Raw genomic sequence first — 25,044 nt, forward strand, 5'->3', positions numbered from 1 at the left:
TGAAAATTTTCTTTTAAATTATACTTGTATCACTGAATTTTTATGTTGTCTTTGAAAGAAACATTTAATAAAGATTATATATAAAGAAAGCTAGTAAATAAAAATAATTATGTAAATCTACTGTAGTAGCATTGCTTTATCTTAGGTCTTAAAATGAGTTTCTGGCAGACCTAGTTTTGCAATTCATGGCATTTTTTTTTTAATTAGGCTCCACCCCCAACGTGGGGCTTGAACTCACAACCGTGAGATTAAGAGTACTCTACCTACTGAGCCAGCCAGCCCCCCCATCACGGCATTTTAAAATTACAAAATGAAATGTCCATATATTTATATAGCTTGAAAAAAATACTTATTCCTAATATTATGTTTAATTCCTGAAACAATGAATTAGCAAAGTCAACTACCTATAATACTATTGGCCACAGAGTTTGCTGAAACATATTTTATTCGTAAGTTTCTTTAAAAAAAAAGATTTTATTTATGTATTTATTTTAGAGAGTGAGCAAGCATGAGTGAGGGGAGGGAGCGGGAGAGGGACAGAATCTCAAGCAGACTCCTGCTGAGCATGAGTCTAATGGTGGGGCTGGATCTCATGACCCTGAGATGATGACCTGAGCCAAAACCAAGAGTTGGATGCTTAACTGTCTGAGCCATTCAGGAACCCCTATTCATAAGTTTCTTAAAGAAATATTATGAAACTTTTCACTAATAAAAGTACAGTGTCAGAATGATCATAATTGAAGCTCAAAGTCAGCTGGAACCCTAAAGAATTTTTTCAGTGTCTTCTCTTTCTGAAAACAGTACTTTGATTTTGAATAAAATGCTTCAGAGGAAAAGCCTGCTAGCATGAAAATCCTAGGCATTTTTATAAATCTCTATCAGATAATACAGAGACAAATGCATAGAAGGCAAACAAAACACCCTTCAATTCTGAATTTGGCTTTTATTTTAAAATACACTTAGCATGGAACTATTATAGGACAGAAAGTAATAAACCACAAAGAAATGGAATATTTTCAAATACCTTTTAAGCTAGATATAAAAATTAATAAGATAGCATAGACCCAAATTATGGGAAATAGTCCCTAAAATTCATTAAACACATTTTGAGAGAAAAGTTCTTTGCACATTTTCCAACGTACCGATATGTTCCTAAGTGCCTTCGTTTCCTACTAATAGGTAAAGGTTCCAAATTTAGTTGCTTTATTTAAAATTATCAGATTCAATGTTGGTAAAAAGTACCATGTCCCTAAATTCTCAATCAGAATTATAAAAATATGAGCTTAAATAGTTATGCTGTCCAAAATAGAAACATCTTAAGTGATAATTCTGGATAATCAGACAGATATTGCACTAAAGTCAGTAATTCCATACCTGATGCTCATTTATATGGAAAGTTAATTCTCTTCTTTATGAAAAACTTACTACAAATAAACTTAATGTTAACCTAACTACAATTACACTTCAAAATATAAAGGCACAGACCGAAGAATAAAGAATAGTTTAATACAATACCCAAATTTTCCACTGTGAAAATAATAAAAATTGAAAAAATAATAGGATCTGAAATACTGATACTTTTCGATTTTATAATTTACCTTAAGTAGCTAATAAATGGGTATTAAAAGTTAACACTGCTAAATCCAATCCTTTCCAAATAATTTAGAAAAACGGTTTGTTTACAAATGAAGCATGTGCATTGTCCCATCTATAAATTTCAATTACATTTCCATTCATTGGAAATATCTACCTGCAGTATAAACAATCAAGACAATGTACAAAAAATATATCTTGTTCCTATAACTTACAATGCACAGAAAAATACCTACAAAAATGGAAATATTTATCCATTCAGCTTCCCAATAAATTAGTGAGAAAGTTTAGCCCATTCCACATTTCTTTCCAAACAAAGGCTAAAGAATTGAGGGTGGCTTACTTCTAGCCCTGTTAGTTTGACATGTATTTTAAAAATATTTGCCTGATTATATGTAACTTAAGATAAAGTTAGCATCTTCTTTTTATATCACAGTATACATGGCATTTCTTAATTCAGCAACAGAAAGGCACAATTAGCAAGCAATAAAATTCAGTACCTGAATTATTAAATTGATGTCCAGAACAACTGCAAATAAAGTACATTCAACACAGTGTAAAGAACTTAAAAAAAAAAAGGAATAAAAAAACTTTTTTTTTTCTGAATTTCTGAAAATTTGGTCCATTAAAAATACCTCCCATGTTCAACATCATGGGTAACATGAAAGGTGATGGCAGTGTAAAAAGAGGCAGTAAATCATTATGTGGTGGCATATGAATTCTGGCCTAGTAATTATGCAATTCAATTAGGAAATGGCTCCCATAGTAAATAAATGTTAAATATATCTGTTAATAACAATGTGCCTATATTAAGTCCAGATATACAGGTACACTGTTTGCATATTATTATTGATTTTATAATACAGCCCCACAGTTTAAAATAACTTAGGTATATTATTTCACATATAACACATATTAGATACATAATTGTATATTATGTATCTTAATATATATTACATATAACTCCAATTCATAACAGCATAAAACTCTCCAAACATTACATGAACATTCTAAATGGATACTTATCATTTTCTCCCTGTTAAAATAGCTCAGCTCACCTAAAACAATATCTGGATGTGCAATGATAAAATGCACTGACTCTTACAACTTTACTTAAATAATTATTTAAGTTAAATTTCTGCAAAAGCCTAACTCTGATTTGGCTTTTAACTAGAATATATTTTTAGATATTGGTAACTGATACCCTCCTTTCTTACAAACAGTATTTCTCCATCAAGAGATACCAATAAAGAAAAATATGTAAGGAATCAAAAATGTGATAGAGAAACCAACCATTCCATAGGTAATATACCGATAAGGAAGTTCAACTTCCATGTGTTGTCTTGCTTTTCGAACATCATCACATGGTATATTAAAGATTTTACAGGCTAAGGGTATGGTGATCTTTTTCATTATATCTCTGACTATTAGTACAAATACCATCCCGATGAGAATCCGCAATATGGCTTTTCCACACAGAGTCACAGTAATGGGGGGCCTAGCTAATGGTAGAATATCCAGAGAAGGATCTAATATTAGACCCAGATTATAGGTAACATGAGATCCACATGCAATTCCAGCACCACTTCCTAGAATCTCAGCTGTGTCTCCTCGGGATGTACTCCAGGTGTCAAGAGTGAAAGAAAAGATGCCCAAGGCTAAGTGAAGCCCAATGATGATTAATGGAGCATATTTGTGAGTTTGATTGAAGTTGTCAATCAGGTCCACAAATGGATAGAAGATAGCTAAGATTAAAATGGTATATAGGAATCCAGCAATAATATCCTGGGAAAAGAGAAGAGTTGTTTAGTATAATACTGTTTTTGACATTTAAAAATGTATATTTCACATTTTAAATGTTAATAAATTTTTAAAATGTCACATTTTCAAAGTAAACTTTACTGACCATATAAGTAATAAGACTTTTAGTGATAATAAAAAGATCAATTTGACAATAATAATGAAAGTACTGTTTTCATAATTCTACCTTTTTATAAATTAACTACATATATACTATATAAAAATTTGTATTTAAATCCCCAACAATAAACTATGCCTAAATTGTGTAGTTTTGATTTCTGGGGGAAAAAAAAAGACTAACAGCTGACCCTTAAACAACGTGAGGATAAGGAGTACCAACCCCCAACACAGTGAAAAATTCACATAAATTCACAGTGGAAAATTCACTTTGACTCCCCCAAACCTTAACTGATAGCCTACTGTTGACCCGAAGCCTTAACCGACAGCTGTGTGATTATACAGTTTATCCATTTTCCCACTGATGGTCATTTAAGTGGTTTACAGATTTTGGATTAGTTTATTGGTTATGGTTGAGCTCTTGAGCTCAAGTGCTTTCTTAATTGGTATCTGTTCTTAAGCCAACCAGGGATACTATAAACAGTGCTACTACGTTCTTGGTTTCAGTGTTGCCTGGTATGGGTCTGCAAGTTTCCTAGGAACAGAATGGCAGAATCATAGGATAAATGCATGTTCAATTTTATAAGACAATAAAAAAATTTCCAAAATGTTTATAAAAATTTACATCCCATCAGTTGTTGGTATTTCTTGATGTTTAACTTAGATTTTCCTGATTATTATCTTTTCGTAAGTTTATGGGTTATTCCTTTTCTGTGTAATGTATATTTGTGTCTTTTTGCAGCTGTTCTTTTAGATTTTCTCTTTTCTTGCTGATTTACATGATTTTTTTCAGATGGTCTATAAATCCTTTATATAAAATCTTTTATCAATAATATGTTCTGTAAGCATCTTTTTTTGGATTTTGTGGCCTGCCTTTTCATTTTCTTTATGGCATCTTTTGATGAACATAAGTTCCAAATTTTAATGTCATATTTATCATTATTTCTTTTTTAAGAAAGCCTTCCTGCCACAAGATCCATAAAGGTATGTTATTCAAAAGTTTTGAAGTTTTGAAGTTTGCCTTTTACCCTTATGACTGAAGTATACTCCCAAATTCCTGCCATTGTACTCACTGTGCAGCAGTTCTATAAAAACTTTATCATGGATCAGCAAAGTCAACTGCACAATGCATTGTTCTAAACAATATAAAATTCTAAATCAGAATATTATGAAAATAAGAATAGCTAAAAATAGAGACAATTACTAAAGAGAGTAAGAACTGCATATGCAGCTAAAAATTTTGAGGAAATTATCCTCTTTAACACCACCTTCCTAGGAAGCTTAGCACGTTGTAAACACTCAAATATTTACTGGATGAATGAATAAATGAATCCTTTACAGGAATTTATCTATTCTAACAAAATCTACTAAATCACTTGAAAGTGAATATCTTTACTCTTTTTTTCAACAATTACAACTATCATTAGGAAAGCATTTTTAAAATTTATGTCTATATAGAATAAGTTTTCGTGGATATTTTCCGATGCTAAAATATGAAAGGAGATTATTTAAAAGTAATTGTGTTCTCTTTATATAAGTGCTTTTATAGTAGGCGAAAGAAAGATATAATCACTTAGCAAAACATTTATGAAAGTATGAACTAAGACAATAAATATCACTTGTGGGCGCCTGGGTGGCTCAGTTGGTTGGGCGACTGCCTTCGGCTCAGGTCATGATCCTGGAGTCCCAGGATCGAGTCCTGCATTGGGCTCCCTGCTCAGCGGGGAGTCTGCTTCTCCCTCTAACCCTCCCCCCTCTCATGCTCTATCTCATTCTCTCTCTCAAATAAATAAAATCTTAAAATAAATAAATAAATAAATATCCCTTGTGTATTCAAACTCCTTAGAAGGACATATAGAGCATTTCACATCTGGCTTCTGTCTAGCCTAATGCTTCAGTGGAGCATGTAACTCTTCATCTCAGGGTTTTGAGTTCGAGCCCCATGTTGGGTACAGAGATTACTTAAAAGTAAAAATAATGCTTCATGCCAGATCCCATAATGAATTTATAGACTACTTTCTGTCATCTCGGAATTACCTTTCCTTCTATATTTTAGGCAAACCATTACATCATACCCTTTGAGATTCTGCTCAGGCATCTATCGCCTCCATAAACTTTCTCTTCCTACTCCATAATAAGGAATTTCCTCCTCTTTACCTCCCTGGCATCTCCTACAAACCTGCTCCAACAGTTACCACATTTCTTTGCTTTCTATTTTTACCAGAAAACCAAAGGTTCACAATTCCTGTGCCCTTTAAAAATCGCTCAGGAACTTTACAAATATTGATGCCTGGGCTAATCCTCAGAGATTTTGAGTGAATTGAAGTGGGAGTAGCATCAATTTTTTTTTTTTTTAAAAAGCTCCCCAGTGATTCCATTTTTCAGCCGCAGTTGAGAATCACTATATTACATATTTATATTACATATTACATGTTTAGTGATTTCTCAAAGGCAAAGACTTTATCTTATTTATACATATATACCCAATGGCTGGCACACAGGAAGCAGGCAATATTTGGTTAGTTAAACTGAGACAGAGTAATTCTTTAGACTCATCATATTGATTATATGATCTTGCTTGATAAGAACTCTGTAAGAGAAATAGATGAAACTTCTTTCAACTTATTTCAATAAATAGATGAAACTAATTTTTTTTTAACTTAGGCTAAAGACATTTTCAGGGAATAATATTTTCTATACTGAAGATACTGTTGTAATACTTTATTTTTAGTGTCATATTTGATCCTCACAAACACCCTGATATGTCTCACCAATCTTATTTTGCTCTTTTGTCCCCAGAATATTAAAAGTGTCTTTTGTCCCCTTTCAAGGAATCCAAATTTGATAAAAATTTATGGTTACCTTAATTGCCAGTTTTTAAATAAAGAAAACTGGACTACTGTCATAGAGCTAGGTATTTAATCTCATAAATTGAAGGTGCTCAATACATTTGTTGAAAAAAAATATTCTCAGCATTAGGAATTAAATATTGGAGTGAAAATCTAAATTTTCAACATTTTTTTGAACATGAGGTCTTCCATGAAAATTCACTGATACAACTAAAAGTTACCTAAGAATTCTTATTAATTGAATTTTACTGCAGTTACTCAGAGATTCCAGAAGTGCCCCAAATTCTGACCATGCTTTTGGATATGGAGCTGTCAAATTATGTGACTGTCAAACCTCTATTCTTCATATTTCAAATCACTAATTGCCAAATAATTATACTTTTATGAGGTCATGTTCCTTTGGTTGCTCTCTTACCCTTTCTTCCCTGCCTTATAATCAAAGGCACAGGTCTTGTGAAATAACAGGATTTTGGCTACCAGGATAAAAGCTGCTGCTTTATTTCTTATTAAATTTCATGACTGATTCAAAATTTTCAGAATATGCTAATGTGGAAGTGTTCTGAGCCTTGTAATTCTCACATAGAATGTGTACCAAGTTAGAAGTTTTAAATAAATGACAATGAGTTTTTTACATAAAACCATATATAATACGTAAGGTTAAGTGAAAGGAAGGGTTAATAGCTCTGAAGTTAGCTAATTTTTTTAATTATAGATTTTTCAGACCATAGATAGGCGTACATGTTCATTCCTATAAAATATTTTTTACAGTACCTTAAAAAATGAAAAAAAAATCAATTAAATGACTTGAGACCTTTTTACATTTGATCACTTTTTTCTATTATTAAGTTTTTATTTATTCATTTATTTAAGTAATCTCTACACCCAATGTGGGGTTTAAGCTCACAACCCCAAGATCAAGAGTCACACACTCCTCTGACTGAACCAGCCAGGCGCCCCCTACATTTGATCACTTTTAAGAATTCTTGGGGTGCCTGGGTGGCTCAATCGTTAAGCGTCTGCCTTCGGCTCAGGTCGTGATCCCAGGGTCCTGGGATCGAGCCCTGCATCGGGCTCCCTGCTCGGTGGGAAGCCTGCTTCTCCCTCTCCCACTCCCCCTGCTTGTGTTCCCTCTAGCGTTGTGTCTCTCTCTGTCAAATAAATAAAAATTAAAAAAAAAAGAATTCTTTAAAGTAATTCATAAAAATTATAATTCTAGAAGTATATTTCAGTATAAAACAAAATATCCAATAATTGTTGTCCTCTACTTTTTTTGTAGAGCTCCAGGAATATTAAACTTAGATTGTTAGAAGACTTTCTACAAATCTACCTCCTTTTCAGATTGAGTTATTATTTATGATATTACCCTAAGTAGTTAAGGGCAAACTGAACTTCCATGAAACAGAACCAGAAGGAAGGAACAACTGAACTCAGGACATAAACATGATGGCTATCATTGTGATATCAATTTAATGTATAACCTTAAAATGTATACTAAGTGGTTTTAAGCATTATAGCACAAAGTATGCAATAAAGAAAAAATGTTAAAGGTAACAAAAAGAACTTAGAATAGCAAATTTTCCAAAAAAACCTTAGCAAATAATTTTAGATACCAATTAGTTATAGATAACTTATATGCCCTCAAGTTAATAGATAATACACCTTTGAATGGAATATTCAAGGTTATCAAATTTGTGGTAGAAAATAACAAATACCATAAATTCAATAAAGATTTATTACATATTAAATCTAAAGTTTTATCCTTTTCATTTCTTCTGATCAGGAAATAGACCTAGAGAGGCAGGCTGGTGATTTGCTGAGATTAGTATTCAGGACTCCTGTCATGTCCTAGTGGGTGTTGGGTTTTTTCAATTATAAACATATTCGGGGGCGCCTGGGTGGCTCAGTTGGTTAAGTGACTGCCTTCGGCTCAGGTCATGATCCCAGGGTCCTGGGATCGAGTCCCATATCAGGCTCCCTGCTCAGCAGGGAGTCTGCTTCTCCCTCTGACCCTCTTCCCTCTCATGCTCTCTATCTCTCATTCTCTCTCTCTCAAATAAATAAATAAAATCTTAAAAAAAAAATTATAAACATATTCGGAGTCCTACTTCTAATTTCAGTATGCCAGTGATGCCAGCAGTTTCAAACAACAAAATGTATTGTTGGAATGCATTTTATTTCATTATAAAGGCACTATTAAGGAGAGATTTTGGAATGTTTATCTTTAATTAAAATTCAAATTTAGTATGTAATCATTATAGAAAAATTAGAAAATACAGATTAACAATAACAAGTAGTTATTACCCAGGAATAGTCACTATTAAGACTCTCAGTGTTGACTGTTCTAGATCTTTCTTTATAAGATGCTTCTCGTTTTTAGGGCCCCTGGGTGGCTCAGTCGTTAAGCGTCTGCCTTCAGCTCAGGTCATGATCCCAGGGTCCTGGGATTGAGCCCCACATCGGGCTCCCTGCTTGGCGGGAAGCCTGCTTCTCCCTCTCCCACTCCCCCTGCTTGTGTTCCCTCTCTCGCTGTGTCTCTCTCTGTCAAATAAATAAATAAAATATTAAAAAAAAAAAGATGTTTCTCATTTTTTGGGGTGTTTGGTTGGTTTGGTTTATTTCTTGTTACGAAAGTGGGTTTGAGGGGTATGTACTACTTTATAATCTCATCTTTTTAAAAAGACTTTCCACATATAGACATATAAACTTTCAGTACAATTTTGGGTAAATGGATTTACAACACATTCATAATTTTACTAATGTAGAAACAAAATAGAAGTTTGACAAGTACCCAGTCTAGTAACTTAAAATGGCCTGCGTTTTTATGAATTTAAATTCTGAGAGATAGGTTTTAATAATAAATAAAGAAAAAACAGATGTAGTAACTCATCTATACTTTTCATGGAATTAAGAAAATCAATTTATGAAGGTAGGTAGATGTTGAAAATAAACTAGGCTGTTGCTCTTTGTGTTGTAACAATAACAACAAAGCTTATGGCAAATAGTGAATGAAGTGTACATTATAAATTACTTAGAACACATTATCAGAACTCTCTTATGTTAATGAAAACATCCGCTTAGATAATATGGTATCTAAGCACCTACTGGCAACTTGTAGGGCACACACTGCCTACCTATAGTTCCATACTAATTTCACAATAAATAGTAAGATACAAATTATGGCTAAGAAAATAGTTCAAAACACAGGTAATTTACTGAAACATTAAAATATAGGAAAAAGCAAAAATTGTGGGAATACATTAGATCCATAATGTAAAAAAAGGGGGTGTTCATTATAGGTATAATTTCATACATCAACTATGATCAATGTATTATTGATTAGGAAAAATTGTGGTCATAACACAGGGCATAATTTACATGTTTGCAAGTTACCCATGATTTTACTTTTAAAAGGAAAACAAAAATTTGTAATACTACACATAATAAAATTCAGTAGCTAGTCTGAATAAAACTGATGAAACATTCTATGGGACAAGAAGGTTTTTGAATAAAGGACTAGGGTTATCAGATGCATGATCTAAAAAATAATACATCAATATTGTTTTTACATCAGCTGATTTAAAAATAGACATCCAGTATGTAAAAACTGAATGGAACTCAGCTTGAATATTTGACCAATCCACTAAACATCTGTTTTTTAAAGAACACATCTTTTAGATTATATATTCAATATAATCAGATTCTTATTACTCTTTTTATTATGATAATGAACCTAGGGGTAATATAATCTATTATCTTTTCCTTCAAGAAATATCAGGGATCCATTTTTTATCATTCAAAGATGCATAACCATTCGGTAGTTTTTTAGGAATAATATTACTAACTTTTGGCATTGGAAGGAAATAACTAACAAGGCACAGAACTGGATAACATTTTCTCTTGACAAATATTAGATCTGACCTAAAAATATGATACTTGGTTTCATTATAAAATTAGTAGAGATTAGTCAGAATTATATGTAAATTCACAATTCATATTAATACAAATAATTATAAAAAGTTGAACATGAATAATTTGCTTGTTAAAATAGTATTTGTGACTTCTGGAAATTTACTAGTAAAGGGGCAGCTTCTGAAGGTAAGCAATCTAAGTAAAAAATAGAAACCCAGTATTTCTACAGCTATGAAACAAGTTAAGTAAATATTTTTATGAGTAGAAAATTCTAAAAGGACAAGAAAAATTTGTAACCGGTTATAAATTTTTGGATTCCATGAGTTAGTTCATATTTACTTTTTTTCTGATCCTTTATCTACAAAATATATAATACATTCAAAGACTGTACTAAGAGACACCACACTAGATGCAAGGGACAGAGAGAAAACATAGTTACTCTTCTTATGTTGCTTATTGTCTAGTGGGGGTGACGTTTAAAAAAAAAAAGCAATTGCAGTTCAGCGTAAGTGCTGTGCCAGAATTATGCTCAAGATGCTCTGGGCGAAAGGTCACCTAACCAGTCAAGAGAAAGGAAAGATGGGGAATGTTATAAGGCTTTTAGGAGATAAGAACGTTTTTGTGACTCTTAAAGAATGGATAAGATAGTTAGCTAGACAAAGAAAGAGAAAAGGGTATTCCAAGCAGAAGTTACAGCATTCCTAAAGGTATGGAGATAAGAAAACACCATTCACATTTAAGTAAACATAAGTCATTCAGTATGGCATCATATCTGTGTTTTGTAAGTAAACTACAACAGGAGACTAAACACTGTGTGGAGTGATGTCAGACTGGAAGTAGGGCTACAAATGAAGCTATTACAGTAATCGGGTGAAGAGATGATGCAAGCTAGAATTAAATGCCAATGGGAAGAGGAGGAAGGGAGGTGAGTAGGCGTGGCTAAAGAGACAGGTATCTTGCTGCTTTTTTTAAATTGAATAGCATTCTCAAAATAAAATAACTGATGTAAGCACAAAAATACTGTTGGGAAAAAGAAGAAAACTAGAATTTAATATGTCAATATAAGTGATTTAAGTTCATGTAGTTTCTAGTCACCGGGTGTTCACTGATTAGAGCTTTCCCTGATTTCTGTATTGTTAGTTTTCACTCAAAAAGGCAGAGAAGAGAATGAGAAGGAAAATCAAACTGAGACTGGAAGGAGGGAGAAACCTTATCCTGAGCATAATATTTGGTTATCTGTGATTGCTGGGAACTGTTTCCACAAAATACATGATTATTAAGTTAAATGTTCACAAAACATCATGTTAATATACATATATATTATATATTAATATATATATTATACACACACATATATTTTTGCAAAATGAAGATTTATAATAATTATTTTCTCAGGTTTCCTGTAAGTCTGAAAATGATTAAAAACTATAAAATTGCCTGTCAATTTCAGAAAAAAACAAAGCACTATGAACACAATGTTTTCCTTACCAGAATGGAGTGCATTCCCATGTAAATTCTACTTAGGCAAACTAGAGAACACCAGCAGGGAATAAGAATCAATCCATATATAAGAGGATACTAAAGGGGAAAAAAAGTAAAATTAGTTAAATAAGTTAGGCTAAATTTAAACAAGGAAATAAAAAACAAATTACTATACCATAAAACTCCACAAAAACAAGAACTGTGTTTTTACTCCCCACTGTATTCCTAGCACCTAAACCTAAGCATGGCACATAGCAGACATTCAAGAAATACTTTTGCAGGGGTGCCTGGGTGACTCAGTTGGTTAAATGTCTGACTTTTGATTTCAGCTCAAGTCACAATTTCAGGGTTGTGAGATCGAGCCCTGCTTAAGATTCTCTCTCTCCCTCCCCACCTTCTCTGCCCCGCCCCCCATTTGTGCTCACTCTCTCCCTCAAAAAAACAAAACTAAACTAAACAAAAACTTTTGCATGACTGAACAAATGAATGAAATCTGGGGTTTCTACACTCTTCATTGTGAGACCTGGCTCATTTTCGTTTCTATAGTAAAGACTTAATCACTGGCATGCTGCAGAAGAAAAACAGGACATATTTTTCATGGAGCTCCAAAATGAAATACCTCTGAGATTGTGCTTGAATCTGATCCATGTAAGTGTCTCTGCTTCCCTGGGGAGGAAGACTGAGCAGTATCTCCCTCTCCGTCCCATCAGTGACTGCTATTTGTAGTTTCTGTTGGTACTGCCCCATCTTGTATTCAATATTCATCACCCTGTAACTGGTTTTCCACTTCTGCCCCTCCACTAAAATTTGAAATGGTAACCTTTTTGAGAATAATTGTGGGGGGATACTGGGATCAGAAAGTCATAAAAAGGGAGAAAACATAAAATGTAGACAACTCTTGGTATCAAAGGCATTAGTGTTAAGACTTGGCTTTGAATCTCCTTATATTAGAAGGAAAGTGGAAATGATGGATGGACACAGTGGCAAGTTTGTAAAGGAAGAAGGAAGGGGACACAGTTGAGCAGTTTATGCCCTATAACTTCAAATTTCTCCGTGAAATTGAAGCCAAGGTGGTCCAACTCAATAAGAAATCAATGTGGTTCAATAAGAAGTGGGGTTGAAAGAAGGGATTTAGTAAGGCTGTAAGAAGAATGGTAAAGATTTAGTACATAGTTGTTTTGATTTGACTTTTCTACTATATTTGACACAGCTACCACTTTCCTGAGAGTCTAAATACCCTTGATTTCTATAGTATCACATTCTGTTTCCTCTTTCACCATCTTTTTTTTTTCTGTTTCCCACACAAGAGCTTATCTTCCTCTTCTTGTTCCTTAAACACTGACATCAATAAATAAGGATTCTGCCCTTAGCAGTTCTTGGTAGTCTCAGCTTTTCTTATTTTTTAACTACTACTTCACATGCTGAAGACCTATCCATTTCCTTGTGTTAAGAACTATATGGCCAGGGGCACCTGGGTGGCTCAGTTGGTTAAGTGACTGCCTTCAGCTCAGGTCATGATCCCGGAGTCCCGGGATCGAGTCCCACATCAGACTCCCTGCTCAGCGGGGAGTCTGCTTCTCCCTCTGACCCTCTCCCCTGTCATGCTCTCTCTCACTCTCTCTCTAATAAATGAAATCTTTCTCTCAAATAAATAAATAAATAAAATCTTAAAAAAAAGATTTAAAAAAAGAAAAAAAAACTATATGGCCAAGGCCTGCACCTGCACCTTCTACTGCACATATGTCTCTATGGAGTTAATTAAACCCGCTATACTTCAAACCAATGTCATCATCCTACCACCCAAACTTGTTCCTCCTCTCATATTCCCTATTTCATTTGGAAACCTCATAATCCACATAATAATCTAAATGAGAAACATGAATTATCCTTGATTCCTTCCTTATCCCTCATATTCAACCGATAATCATGTCTTGCTTATTTCACCTTCTAAATTTTCTTGATTCTATCAGCTCTTTTCCACTCTCCTTAAACTGTCCTTATTCAGATCCTCATAGTTTCTTTTCTAGGCTCTACCTATTTCTCCAGCCATTCTTCCACATGCATGAGGAATTTGGTTAATGGGGCAGACAGACATATAACTATATAATGAGGTAAGTGCTATGAGAGTATACTAAAAATTCTGAGGGATTCTAAGGGATGGGCACTTAACTTAAAGATGTTAACAAAGTCACCCAGATTAAGTAAGATCCAAGTTGTCCTGAGAGATGAGTAGGATTTAATCTTTAGAAAAAAGGAGTACAGGGCAAAAAAGATAAAAGGCACTGTAAACAGCAGGAACACCATGAACAAAGGCTTGTGGGCAAGAAATTGGTTTTCTAGGAGAATAAGCTTACACTCTAGCTGGGGGAAGGCACTAAATAGTGAAGATAAAATATGCAAATTATATGATATTTAAAGATATATAAATTATGTAAGATGTGTTAAGTACTATGTGTTCAAATGTGTTAAAGTACTATGGAGAAATACAAAGAGAACAGGTGTTGAAACAGTAATGTTCATCAGATATTCCTTATGCTCCTCTACATTTTCAGGTTCACTTGCAGTTAGATTGGGACTATGTGACTAGTTTAGCCAATGAGCTGAGGAAAAGGACTTATGCCTCTTTCAATCATACTATGATCTCTCTCTTCCTTATAGATGCAACCCTGGAAGCCACAGGCTGATAATGTATCACAAGACAGGCAAACTTCCATCAGCCTGGGTCCCTAAAGTCCAGATGGTTTCACTGGTGAATTTTACCAAACATTTTTAAAAATTTTAATATCAACCTTAGGGAATACTTCCTAACTCATTCATGAGGCCATTATTACCCTGCTATCAAAACGAGACAAAAACATCACAAGAAAACTACAGACAAATATCCCTTGTAAATACAGGTGCAAAAATCTTCTACAAAATATTAGCAAACCAAATCCAACAGCTCACTAAAAGTATTATACACCAATATGTATGGTGTGGGATTTATCCCCGAAATGCAAGGGTGGTTCCACAAAGAAAAATCAATGTAATACATCACACTAATAGAATTAAGAAAAAAATACCCATGATCATCCTTCATAATAAAAGCACTCAAAAAACTAGGAAAGAAGGGAATTTCTTCAACATGATAAAGGGCATTTATAAACTACCTAAAGATAACATACTTAATGGTGACAGACTGAAAGGTGAGATGAGATGTAGATCTCTTCAAGATGAGAAAGACATCTACCTCTCACTGCTGCTAACACTGTATTATAAGTTCTAGGCAGAACAGTTAGGCAAGAAAAAGAAATAAAAGACATCTAAATTGAAAAGGACAAAGTAAAACTATCTCTACTTACAGATAACATGATTGTAAAAAAAAAGAAAAAGAAAATCACAAAAGAATCCACCAAAAACTACTAGAGTTAATAAATGAATTCAACAAAGTTGCAGGGCACAAGACCAACACACACAAATCAGTTCTGTTCTATACACCAGCACTGAACAATCTGAAAAGGAATTTAAGAAAATTCGATTTATGATAGCATCCAAAAGGATAAAATACCTAGTAATAAATTTAACCAAGTAAGTAAAAGACTGGTACATTGAAAGCTATAAAACATTAATGGAAGAAGTTACAGACCTTATCTTTGACATGGGATATATTTATGCATTAGGATATAGTAAATATTATCATATTCTCTATATGTAATATATGTATATATGTAATATATATGTACATATGTAAAAATACTAGTATTTATTTTAATTATTGTCTCTTTCCTCAAGAATGTAAGTTCCATGGGGGCAGAAACTTCAATCTGTTTTGTTCACTGCTGTATTATCAGTGACTACAACAGTGTCTACATCTAGTAGGCAGTCAATAAATACTTGCTAAACGAAGTAAACATAAGCCTTCAGCCTCGGAAGAATATCAGTCTTACCTTACCACATTCATGATAACCTTGGGGTCAAAGGCCTGGCCTCAAACCTGGGCCACCTTAACCTTTAGTTCTAAGAGCATCTCTGGAATCCATCACAATAAATTGCAATCTGAAAATCCTTTTGAGTAAACTTAGGGAATTTCCAATGCTTGTTTTATTTTATTTATTTACTTATTTTTTACTCAAAGTCTACTGATTTATTTTTTTAACAAGTGTAAGATCTTTATTTCTTTATTAACATGTAATGTATTATTTGTTTCAGGGGTACAGGTCTGTGATTCATCAGTCTTACACAACTCACAGCGCTCATCATAGTTACCATCCACAGTGTCCATCACCCATCCCTCCCACCTCCCTCCACTCCAGCAACCCTCAGTTTGTTTCCTGAGATTAAGAGTCTCTTATGGTTTGTCTCCCTCTCTGGTTTCGTCTTATTTCATTTTTCCCCTCCCTTCCCCTATGATCCTGTGTCTTGCTTCTCAAATTCCTCATATCAGTGAGATCATATACTTGTCTTTCTCTGATTGACTTATTTCGCTTAGCATAATACCCTCTAGTTCCAGCCAAGTCGTTGCAAATGGCAAGATTTCATTTTTTTTTTTGATGGCTGTCCAATGCTTGTTTTAGAATAAACATTGTTAGGTGAGGATTCTGTAGCTTCAGCTTTTAAAACTATATACTTTCTAAAAACAAAGTAACCAAATTGTATAGAAATAAAAACCATTTCCTACAATAGCACATTATGAACTATATTTTGTATACTAAAAGCAAAACAAAACAAAAAACTTATTCATAATAGCATGTTTTCCTTCATAGTACTTTCCACACCGGTAGGCTAGTGTGGTGTATAGTAATATATGGGTCCAAAAAGGTAAAACAAAAACAAAAACTGACCCATATGCAGTCATTTAATGTACACATTAAGATAAACATGTGAACTAAAACATTTTCAGCTCAATCTATCCTTTTGACCTATTCATATTTGCTGTCATCTTACTGTTTCTTTCAAACTCTGAAGTCACAAAGTATCAATTTAGCAACAGAACTCATCAAGTAAATATTAATTATAATTTTAAGTGTATTTTTAATTAAAAACCACAATAAGGAAAGTATTGTTTTTTGTTTTTGTTTTTTATTTGACAGAGAGAGACACAGCGAGAGAGGGAACACAAGCAGGGGGAGTGGGAGAGGGAGAAGGAGGCTTCCCGCCGAGCAGGGAGCCCAACGCCCAGGACCCTGGGATCATGACCTGAGCTGAAGGCAGACACTTAATGACTGAGCCACCCAGGAGCCCAGGAAACTATTGTTTAGGGGCACCTGGGTGGCTCAGTTGTTAAGCATCTGCCTTTGGCTCAGGTCGTGATCCCAGGGAAGTCGGGCTCCCTGTTCTGCTCAGTGGGGAGTCTGCTTCTCCCTCTCCCACCCCCATGCTTGTGTTCCCTCTCTGTCAAATAAATAAATAAAATCTTAAAAGAAAAAAAAGGAAAGTATTGTTTATTACCATCCTATTTGATGTAGACTTAGGTTAACAAACTAGGATCTCTTTCCCAATTTCTGTTACAGGGAAGGGATTTGTGAAAAAGAAAGAGAAGGACTACATGTTTTAGCTTGTATCATTTTACAGCTGCGGGCAGGCAGACCACAGCTTTCCAGATAGTTAAGATGAACAAGAAATTCCTGATTCTCTCTGTGGAAACCAGAGTAGAAACAAGAGAAGCTTAAGCTTCTCTGCAATAACAATCTAACCAACCTTTCTCTCACTTCTGATACACACATATTTGCAATTGTTCTGTCCTCCACTTGACTGTCACTCTCTACTAATTCCAACCCACCCCAATCCTCTACTTGACAAATAAACTGGCTGGATTTTTTAAAGCCAAAATTCATTTCTAGGAAGATGTTAGAGGAAATAAATGTGGATTTGTTCTTTACTTAAGTGTTAATAGATGAAATAATTTTACTTAACATACAATTTACTATGTACCAGGCACTGTTTCAAGAGCTTTATAAATATTAGCTCATTTAATCATCAGAACAACCCTATGGGGGAGATTTCTAATTTAAATGATACTGAGTCAAAGAGAGGTCCAAGATTAAACAGGTATTAAGTTATGGAGCTGAAATTCAAACACTGAAAGTCTAATTTCCCAAATCTAAGCTCTTAACCACTATACTAAGCTGTCCTTCATGTATAGTGTGTTGTTTGATTCCTTGTATCCCTAGGATCAAGCAGATTATCTCTCATATATTTTTTATTTAGGTTTTTCTTAGAATGGAGGCTAGGTACAAACTTAATTAGAGGTAAAAGGGAACTTAAAGATACTAATTCCACTCTCCTCTCTTTACAGATGAAGAAACAGACCCAGTGATGCCAAATAACACTTAGTCATCCAGTGGCCTATTCTGATGCCTTTTCCAATTTACCATGCTTGTTACTTTATACTTCTATCACTATACAAATAGGTAATAATTTTAAGTTTGGTAGGGGTTCCTAGTTTTTAATTTCCTTTTCTTAGAGAATGTTGAGCTTTACTTGTTGAATTTATGTTATTTTCTCTAATAAGAAAGTTTTTACTTAACTCTTTAGGTCTTATCAAAAAAGCTGAAAGAAAAATTTACAAGTCCTTCACATTATTTTCAAATTAGAAAAAATTTACCAAACGGAAAACAGATCACATGACCTCCTTGATGCTTTTAATTTCATACCACGATCTAATCTTTTCATTGCACAGCCTATTACAGGAACACTATCTAAACATACCCTTCAGTTATTCTACCAAACAGTTCTATTCCTACTGATATGCTTTCCTTAACTCTTTAACACAGAGAATCAGAATTAGTGTTTATTTTTATTATTTATTTATTTACTTACTTATTTATTTGACAGAGAGAGATAGCGAGAGCAGGAACACAAGCAGGGGGAGTGGGAGAGGGAGAAGCAGGCTTCCCGCCAAGCAGGGAGCCCGATGTAGGGCTCAATCCCAGGACTCTGGGATCATGACCTGACCCGAAGGCAGACGCTTAACGACTGAGCCACTCAGGCACCCCAGAATTAGTTTTTATATTGTGTCATTTGTCATTCACATTCATTGAGGTTAGTAAAAAGTCAATAAAATGACTTGCAATTAAAGCAATGACAAAAACTGTCTTCAGTAGAATTTAAAATTTTCATAGTAATTTAAATATGGGACAAAGGCAGGCATCAGAAAAAAATTGTATTTTGAATTCAAGAAATGGACAGTGTATATGTAAACAATAGATGACAAGGATACCACATTCATGATATATCTGCCTTGTTCTCACACTGCTAGTGGAATAAAAATTGACGCAACCTTTCTGGAAAGCATCTGTCCATACATAAAAGAGCTCTAAGTGTTCATATATGTTGACACAGTGATCTCTCTCCTAAAATTCTATACCAAAGACACAGAAATGTGGGACAAGGATTCATATATAAAAATGTTTATTGTAAAGTTATATATACACAATGAACAAATCAATGTTTGATTATAATGTAGTAGTTTAAAATAATGGTTTTATTGGCCCTAGCCATTTACTATATGCATTTATTGGGACTCTAAAAAATGTAAATAATTAGGAACCGAATTATGTAGAGAAAAAGAGATGTATTATAAGGATACAGAGTATCTCACTGAGTCCTAAGGCAAAAGGAAGCTAAGCTTCAAGAAGAAACTGGAACTATAAACTAGACAGTCATGGGACCCTTTCTTCTTCTTACATATCCACTTCATCTTTTTCTGTGTGGCAGCTTTTCTGCTCTCTAGTCCACATGGGAAATGGAGGTTTTTCGATTTATTCTTCAGTGAGGAAACCTGCCCAAACTCAGTACCTGTTCTCAATTTCTGATGGACAAGATTGCATAGACAAAATATTTCCCTTAAAGGTGAGGGACTCTTAGAGGGTTGTGAGCTAGGTTGACTCCCCAAAGGTGCCTGCTTCTTCAGATGTGGGACACTGGGCTAGTTTCATAATTTCTTTGTATCAGTTTCCTCATCTATAAATGGAGATAATAGTATCTGTAGTTAGGGCAATACTATAATATAAAAACTATTTTGCAAGAATATGAACGTGTTTCATTCATTAAGAATGTTTTCTACCTTGTCTGAGGAAAGCTGTATCCACCAGAGCAACCGGGAAGGCCCAGGCTTTGGGTGAATGCACTCACCTCTGCCTCTACACTTCTTCCAGCCTCCAACCTCCAGGTCCTGGGCCGGAGCTGTGGCCTCCAGCCCAGCCATTCCTCCTACAGACCAGCTGTCCCCAAAGCCCATGTCCTTCTGTCCTGCCCATTTCTCCTGCCTAACGGAGTTTTGTGCAATTCGGGATGTTCTTCCATAAACTGACCCTTGTATTAGTAGGGTCTTTAGGAGATTTTTGTTCGAAACCTAGGACCTTCCTTCACCTCTGAACAGCTTTTTCCCTCAATTCCAATCCAAAGATTTATGTACCTTTCTAGTTGACTGAAATTTGTGGGAGGCTTCCTCCCCTTTGCTATTCTATATTCTTAGTCCTATGCTAGCTTTATGTCTCAGAAATGGTGAAATGTACATCAGTCCAATAAAATATGAAAAAAATGTTTTTTTAGAGAGGTGCCTGGGTGGTTCAGTTGGCTAAGTATCCGACTCTTGATTTCGGCTCAGGTCATGCTCTTGGGGTTGTGGGATCAAGCCCCACACGGGGCTCCCCGCTCAGCAGGGAGTCTGCTTCTCTCCCTCTCCCCCCCTCCCTCTGCCCCTCCCCGCTGCTCACACGCTCTCTCTCTCTCAAATAAATAAATCTTTAAAAAAATGTTTTCTAGGAATTTTTACTGATAGAGAAAAAATATTATAATTCTCCAGAGAAACAAAACCAGTGAGATGTATACATACACATATATGGAGAAAGATTCATTGCAAGGAATTGCCTCTATTATTGGATTTATTTTAAGGATTATGGAGGCTACAAATACAAAATCTGCAGGGTAGGCTAGTGGACTGGAGATCCAGGAAAGAGTTGATGTAGCTCAAGTCCAAAGACAGTAGGTGAGCAGGATCCCCTCTTCCTGGGGGAAAAAACAGTCTTTTTTTCCTCTTTCAACTGATTGGATAAAGCCCCACCAATTAAGATAATCTCCTCAAAGATACCTAATGATTGAAATATTAATAACCATCTAAAAAGGTTTTTTTTTTAAGATTTTTTAAAATTTGTCAGAAGGCACGCGCGCACACAAGCAGGGGAAGCAGCAGGTAGCGGGAGAAGCAGGCTCCCCTCTGAGCAAGGAGCCTGATGTGGGGCTCAATCCCAGGACCCTGGTATCATGACCTAAGCTGAAGGCAGATGCTTAACTGACTGAGCCCACCCAGGCGTCCCTAAAAAATATCTTCACAGAAATAAATACGATAGTGGTTGCCCAAAAATCTGGGTATCGTGGCCTAGCCAAATGACATATAAAATTAACTATCACACATTATATTAAATAAAAAAATAAACACCATATACAATATGGTTGCAATTATTTTCAAATTGTAAGGAAATAACAAAAAAGTTAACATTAGGTTTTTTCTATTTTTATTTTACAAGTCTTCTATAAAACTCAGCACTTACCTTGTTTGTCCTTTTAGCAGCATTTAAAAATATTAATTAGGGGTGCCTGGGTGGTTTGGCAGGGTAAGCGGCTGACTTTGGCTCAACTCATGATCACAGTCTTGAGATCAAGCCCTCATCAGGCTCCCCGCTCAGCAGGGAGTCTGCTTGTCCCTTTTCCTCTGCTCCTAACTCCCAGTTCATGCTCTCTCTCAAATAACTAAATAAAATCTTCAAAACAAACAAAGAAACAAAAACAGTATCAACTACTAGCCTTTTCTAGAAACACTCTTTTACTTGTAGCCTCCCTTTATAGTATATTCTTTTTATGATACTGTCCAATTTACACTCCTCTTTTCTGCAAACAGAATCTGACAGGTTGAGAGGTAAGAAGATATCTTAGGGATTGTCTAATTAGCCCCAGAAGTGTGGCCCTGGAGACATGTTAATACTGTGTGACCCTGCTCTTTTGACTATAACTATTGGATCAGGCATGGACACTGGCCCTAGAGCAGCAAATCCACTGGCTGGACTGAGCGGATTAGATTCTTTTTCCTAATCATAATTTGAATGAAAGTCAGTCAGTCTCTGTTGTATGCTTGAAATTGGAATAATGTAGAAGTAGGGGTAAGGCTGACATATGCATGCCAAAGCAGAGAGAGAAGAAGGAAACAAATGAGAGACCATGCAACCCCAAGAAACAAAGATGGATGGCACCGCCTTTAGTTCTGATAGCATTCCAGAGGCCTGGCTCCATTCCCTTGGAAGCCTGGCAGCACTTTCTTGATTTTGACTTCCATAAGATACTCATTCTAGTCCTCAAATAAATTTCCTTTTTTTTTCTTAAGCTAGTACAAATTGGTTACTAGACCCCCTACACACACACACACATACACACACAGCCCTAGTTAGACAATCCCTAAGATATCTTCTTACCTCTCAACTTGTCAGATTCTGTTTCAGGTTCTTTTTACCCTATCCATTCCTTAAACGTTAATGTCTTTAAAGGTTTTTTCCTTAGACCTTCTGTTCTTCTCACTATATGTACTCTACAAGGGCAGTACCATCCACTCTCATCATTCATTCTGCACATATATGTTGATGATATTAAACCTGTCTAGGTCTCTTTCTCTCTCTTTTTTTAATTTAAAGTCAATTAGCTAACATACACTACATCATTAGTTTCAGATGTAGTGTTCAATAATTCATCAGTTGCATGTAACACCCAGTGCTCAACACATCATGTGCCCTCCTTAATGCCCATCATGCAATTACCCCATCCTTCCACCCACATCCCCTCCAGCAGCCCTCAGTTTGTTTCCTAGAGTTAAGACTCTCTCATGGTTTTTCTCCTTCACTGATGACTTCCCATTCCATTTTCCCTCTCTTCCCCTATGATCCTCTACATTGTTTTTTATATTCCACGTATGAGTAAAATCATGTAATTGTCTTTCTTTGATTAACTTATTTCACCCAGCATAATTCCCTCCAGTTCCATCCACGTCAATATAAATAGTAAGTATTCATCCTTTCTGATGGCTAATACTCCATTGTGTGTGTGTGTGTGTGTGTGTGTGTGTGTTTGTGTATCACATCTTTTTTATGCATTCATCTGTTGATGGACATCTCGGCTCTTTCCACAGTTTGGCTATTGTGAACAGTGCTGCTATAAACAGTGGGGTGCAGGTGTCCATTTGGATCAATACATTTGTATCTTTGGGGTAAATATGTCTAGGTCTCTTTCACGTGTAGAACTGCCTCCCAGATAGTTCTGTCTTACAGACACCTCAAATTCAATATACCTAAAACAGAATTCTGCTCCATACTCCTGCTCCTTTCCGCAAATCTCACTTGCTTTCCATATTTTGTGTTTCTACAAATCAAACTACTATTTCTCATCTTTCCAAATAGGAAATCTGGGAATAATCCTTTACTCCTGTTTTTCTTCCTTACTGCCATTTGCAATCAATCACCATATCTTCTCAATTCTACCTCTAAATATCTCTCAAATGTATCCATTTTTTTCTACTCCCACTGACACTATCTAGGTCAGGGGCCAACAGAGTTGTTTTTATAAAGAGCCAAACAATAACTGTTTTGGGCTTTGTGGATTACACAGTGTTGGTTACTCAACTCTGCGGCTGTAGCACAGGAGCACCACACACAGTATAGATATAAATGAACAAACATGGCTGTGTTTCAATAAAGTTTTATGAATAGCCACTAAATTATTAATCTCATATAATTCACACATGTCACAAAATATTCTTGTGGCTTTTTTCAATTGTATTTAAATTATATTTAAAATGTAAAAAAACCAGGGCGCCCGGGTGGCTCAGTCGTTTAGCATCTGCCTTCGGCTCAGGTCATGACCCCAGAGTCCTGGGATCAAGCCCCGCATCGGGCTCCCTGCTCCACAGGAAGCCTGTTTCTCCCTCTCCCACTCTCCCTGCTTGTGTTCCCTCTCTTGCTGTGTCTCTCTCTGTCAAATAAGTAATCTTTAAAAAATTAAAAAAATAAAATAAAATGTAAAAAAACCATTCGTAGTTCACAAGTCATATAAAATCAGGCAGCTGGCCGCTCTTTGTAGTCTCTTGATCTAGGTCTCCCATCCTCTCTCCCTTGAACTGGTGGAGTAACATTGTACTTGGTCTGGTTTCCCTGCCTCCAGTCTTACCGCCCTCTAGTCCATTTTCCATACTACAGACACAGTCTTCCTAAAACACCAATCTAATCTCCCTGAGCAAACAGTCCATATTTTGGGGGTCTTACCCTATCTGTAGGGCTTATGTTATTGGCTAGTACTTACTAGAAATGAAATGATTATATTTGTGGAATTTAATGTCATTACTTTTATTAAAGCTTTTTAGTCAACAAGAAAAAAATGTATACTTGCAACAGAAGAAATAAACTTGTCATAGTTCTCAGTTGATATGATTTTTTCTATAAAGAACAAATGAGATTATACATATAAGTTATTTAGTTAATGGAGAGTTGAAAAAAGTTGTTGCATATATGATCAATACATAAAAATCAAGCATGTTTCTATCTTCCAGCCACAAAAAGTTACAATATTTGATTTTTAACAAGACATCATTTATAACAATGACAAAAAATATAAGGTAACTACAAATAAATCTAACAGAAGATATACTTGATTTATATGGAGAATGAAATACATTTAAGAAAACCTAAATAAATAAGACTTACCATATTCTCAGATAACATTCAATATGGTAAGGCTATCAATTCTCTCCACATTTATAAATTCATTGCAATTTCAATAAAAGTCCAGAGTTTTTTTGTAGAAATTAAAGAGTTCATTCTAAGATGTATATTGAAAGCAAATATTCAAAAATAGCCAAGACAATCTTGAAGAATATGGTAGAGAACTTTCATAAATAAGACTTATCTAAAGCAATTAAAGCATGACAATGATATTGATAAAGAGACAAATAAAGAAACCAGTGAAACACAATGGAGAACCCCAAAATCACACCCATACACATATGGAAACTTCATATATAACCTAAGTGGCATTACAGGTAAGTAGAGAAAGGATAAACTATTCAAAAATGGAATTAGGTCAATTAATTATCAGTGTGAAAAAAATTACATCAGATCCATATCTCACAATATATTCAAAACCAACTAAAGTTAGATCAAAGTTTTAAACATGAAAGTACTATTTTATCTTTCCAATAAAAAAATAGCAAAAGGATTTTTCTTTTAGAACTAGAAAAACACCCCTGAAACAAATAATACATTATATGTTAATAAAAAAA

At 34.8% G+C, this 25,044-nt stretch overlaps 1 protein-coding gene across 1 annotated transcript in view; it reads right to left on the reverse strand.

The window, feature by feature from the left end:
• Positions 1-923: 923 nt before the first annotated feature.
• Positions 924-25,044, reverse strand: part of SGPP1 (sphingosine-1-phosphate phosphatase 1) — a 33,863-nt gene continuing 9,742 nt past the window's right edge. The window contains exons 2-3 of the mRNA XM_025869914.2: positions 11,757-11,846; positions 924-3,378 (exon numbers count right to left, since the gene is read on the reverse strand). Of these exons, the coding sequence (XP_025725699.1) occupies positions 2,827-3,378; positions 11,757-11,846 (642 nt within the window). The 3' untranslated portion in view covers positions 924-2,826. The remainder of the gene's footprint in view (positions 3,379-11,756; positions 11,847-25,044) is intronic.

This window comes from Callorhinus ursinus, unplaced genomic scaffold, assembly GCF_003265705.2.
Source record: "Callorhinus ursinus isolate GAN/ISIS: 27379988/994484 unplaced genomic scaffold, GSC_fseal_2.0 scaffold8, whole genome shotgun sequence".
In the NCBI taxonomy this organism is placed as follows: domain Eukaryota; kingdom Metazoa; phylum Chordata; class Mammalia; order Carnivora; family Otariidae; genus Callorhinus; species Callorhinus ursinus.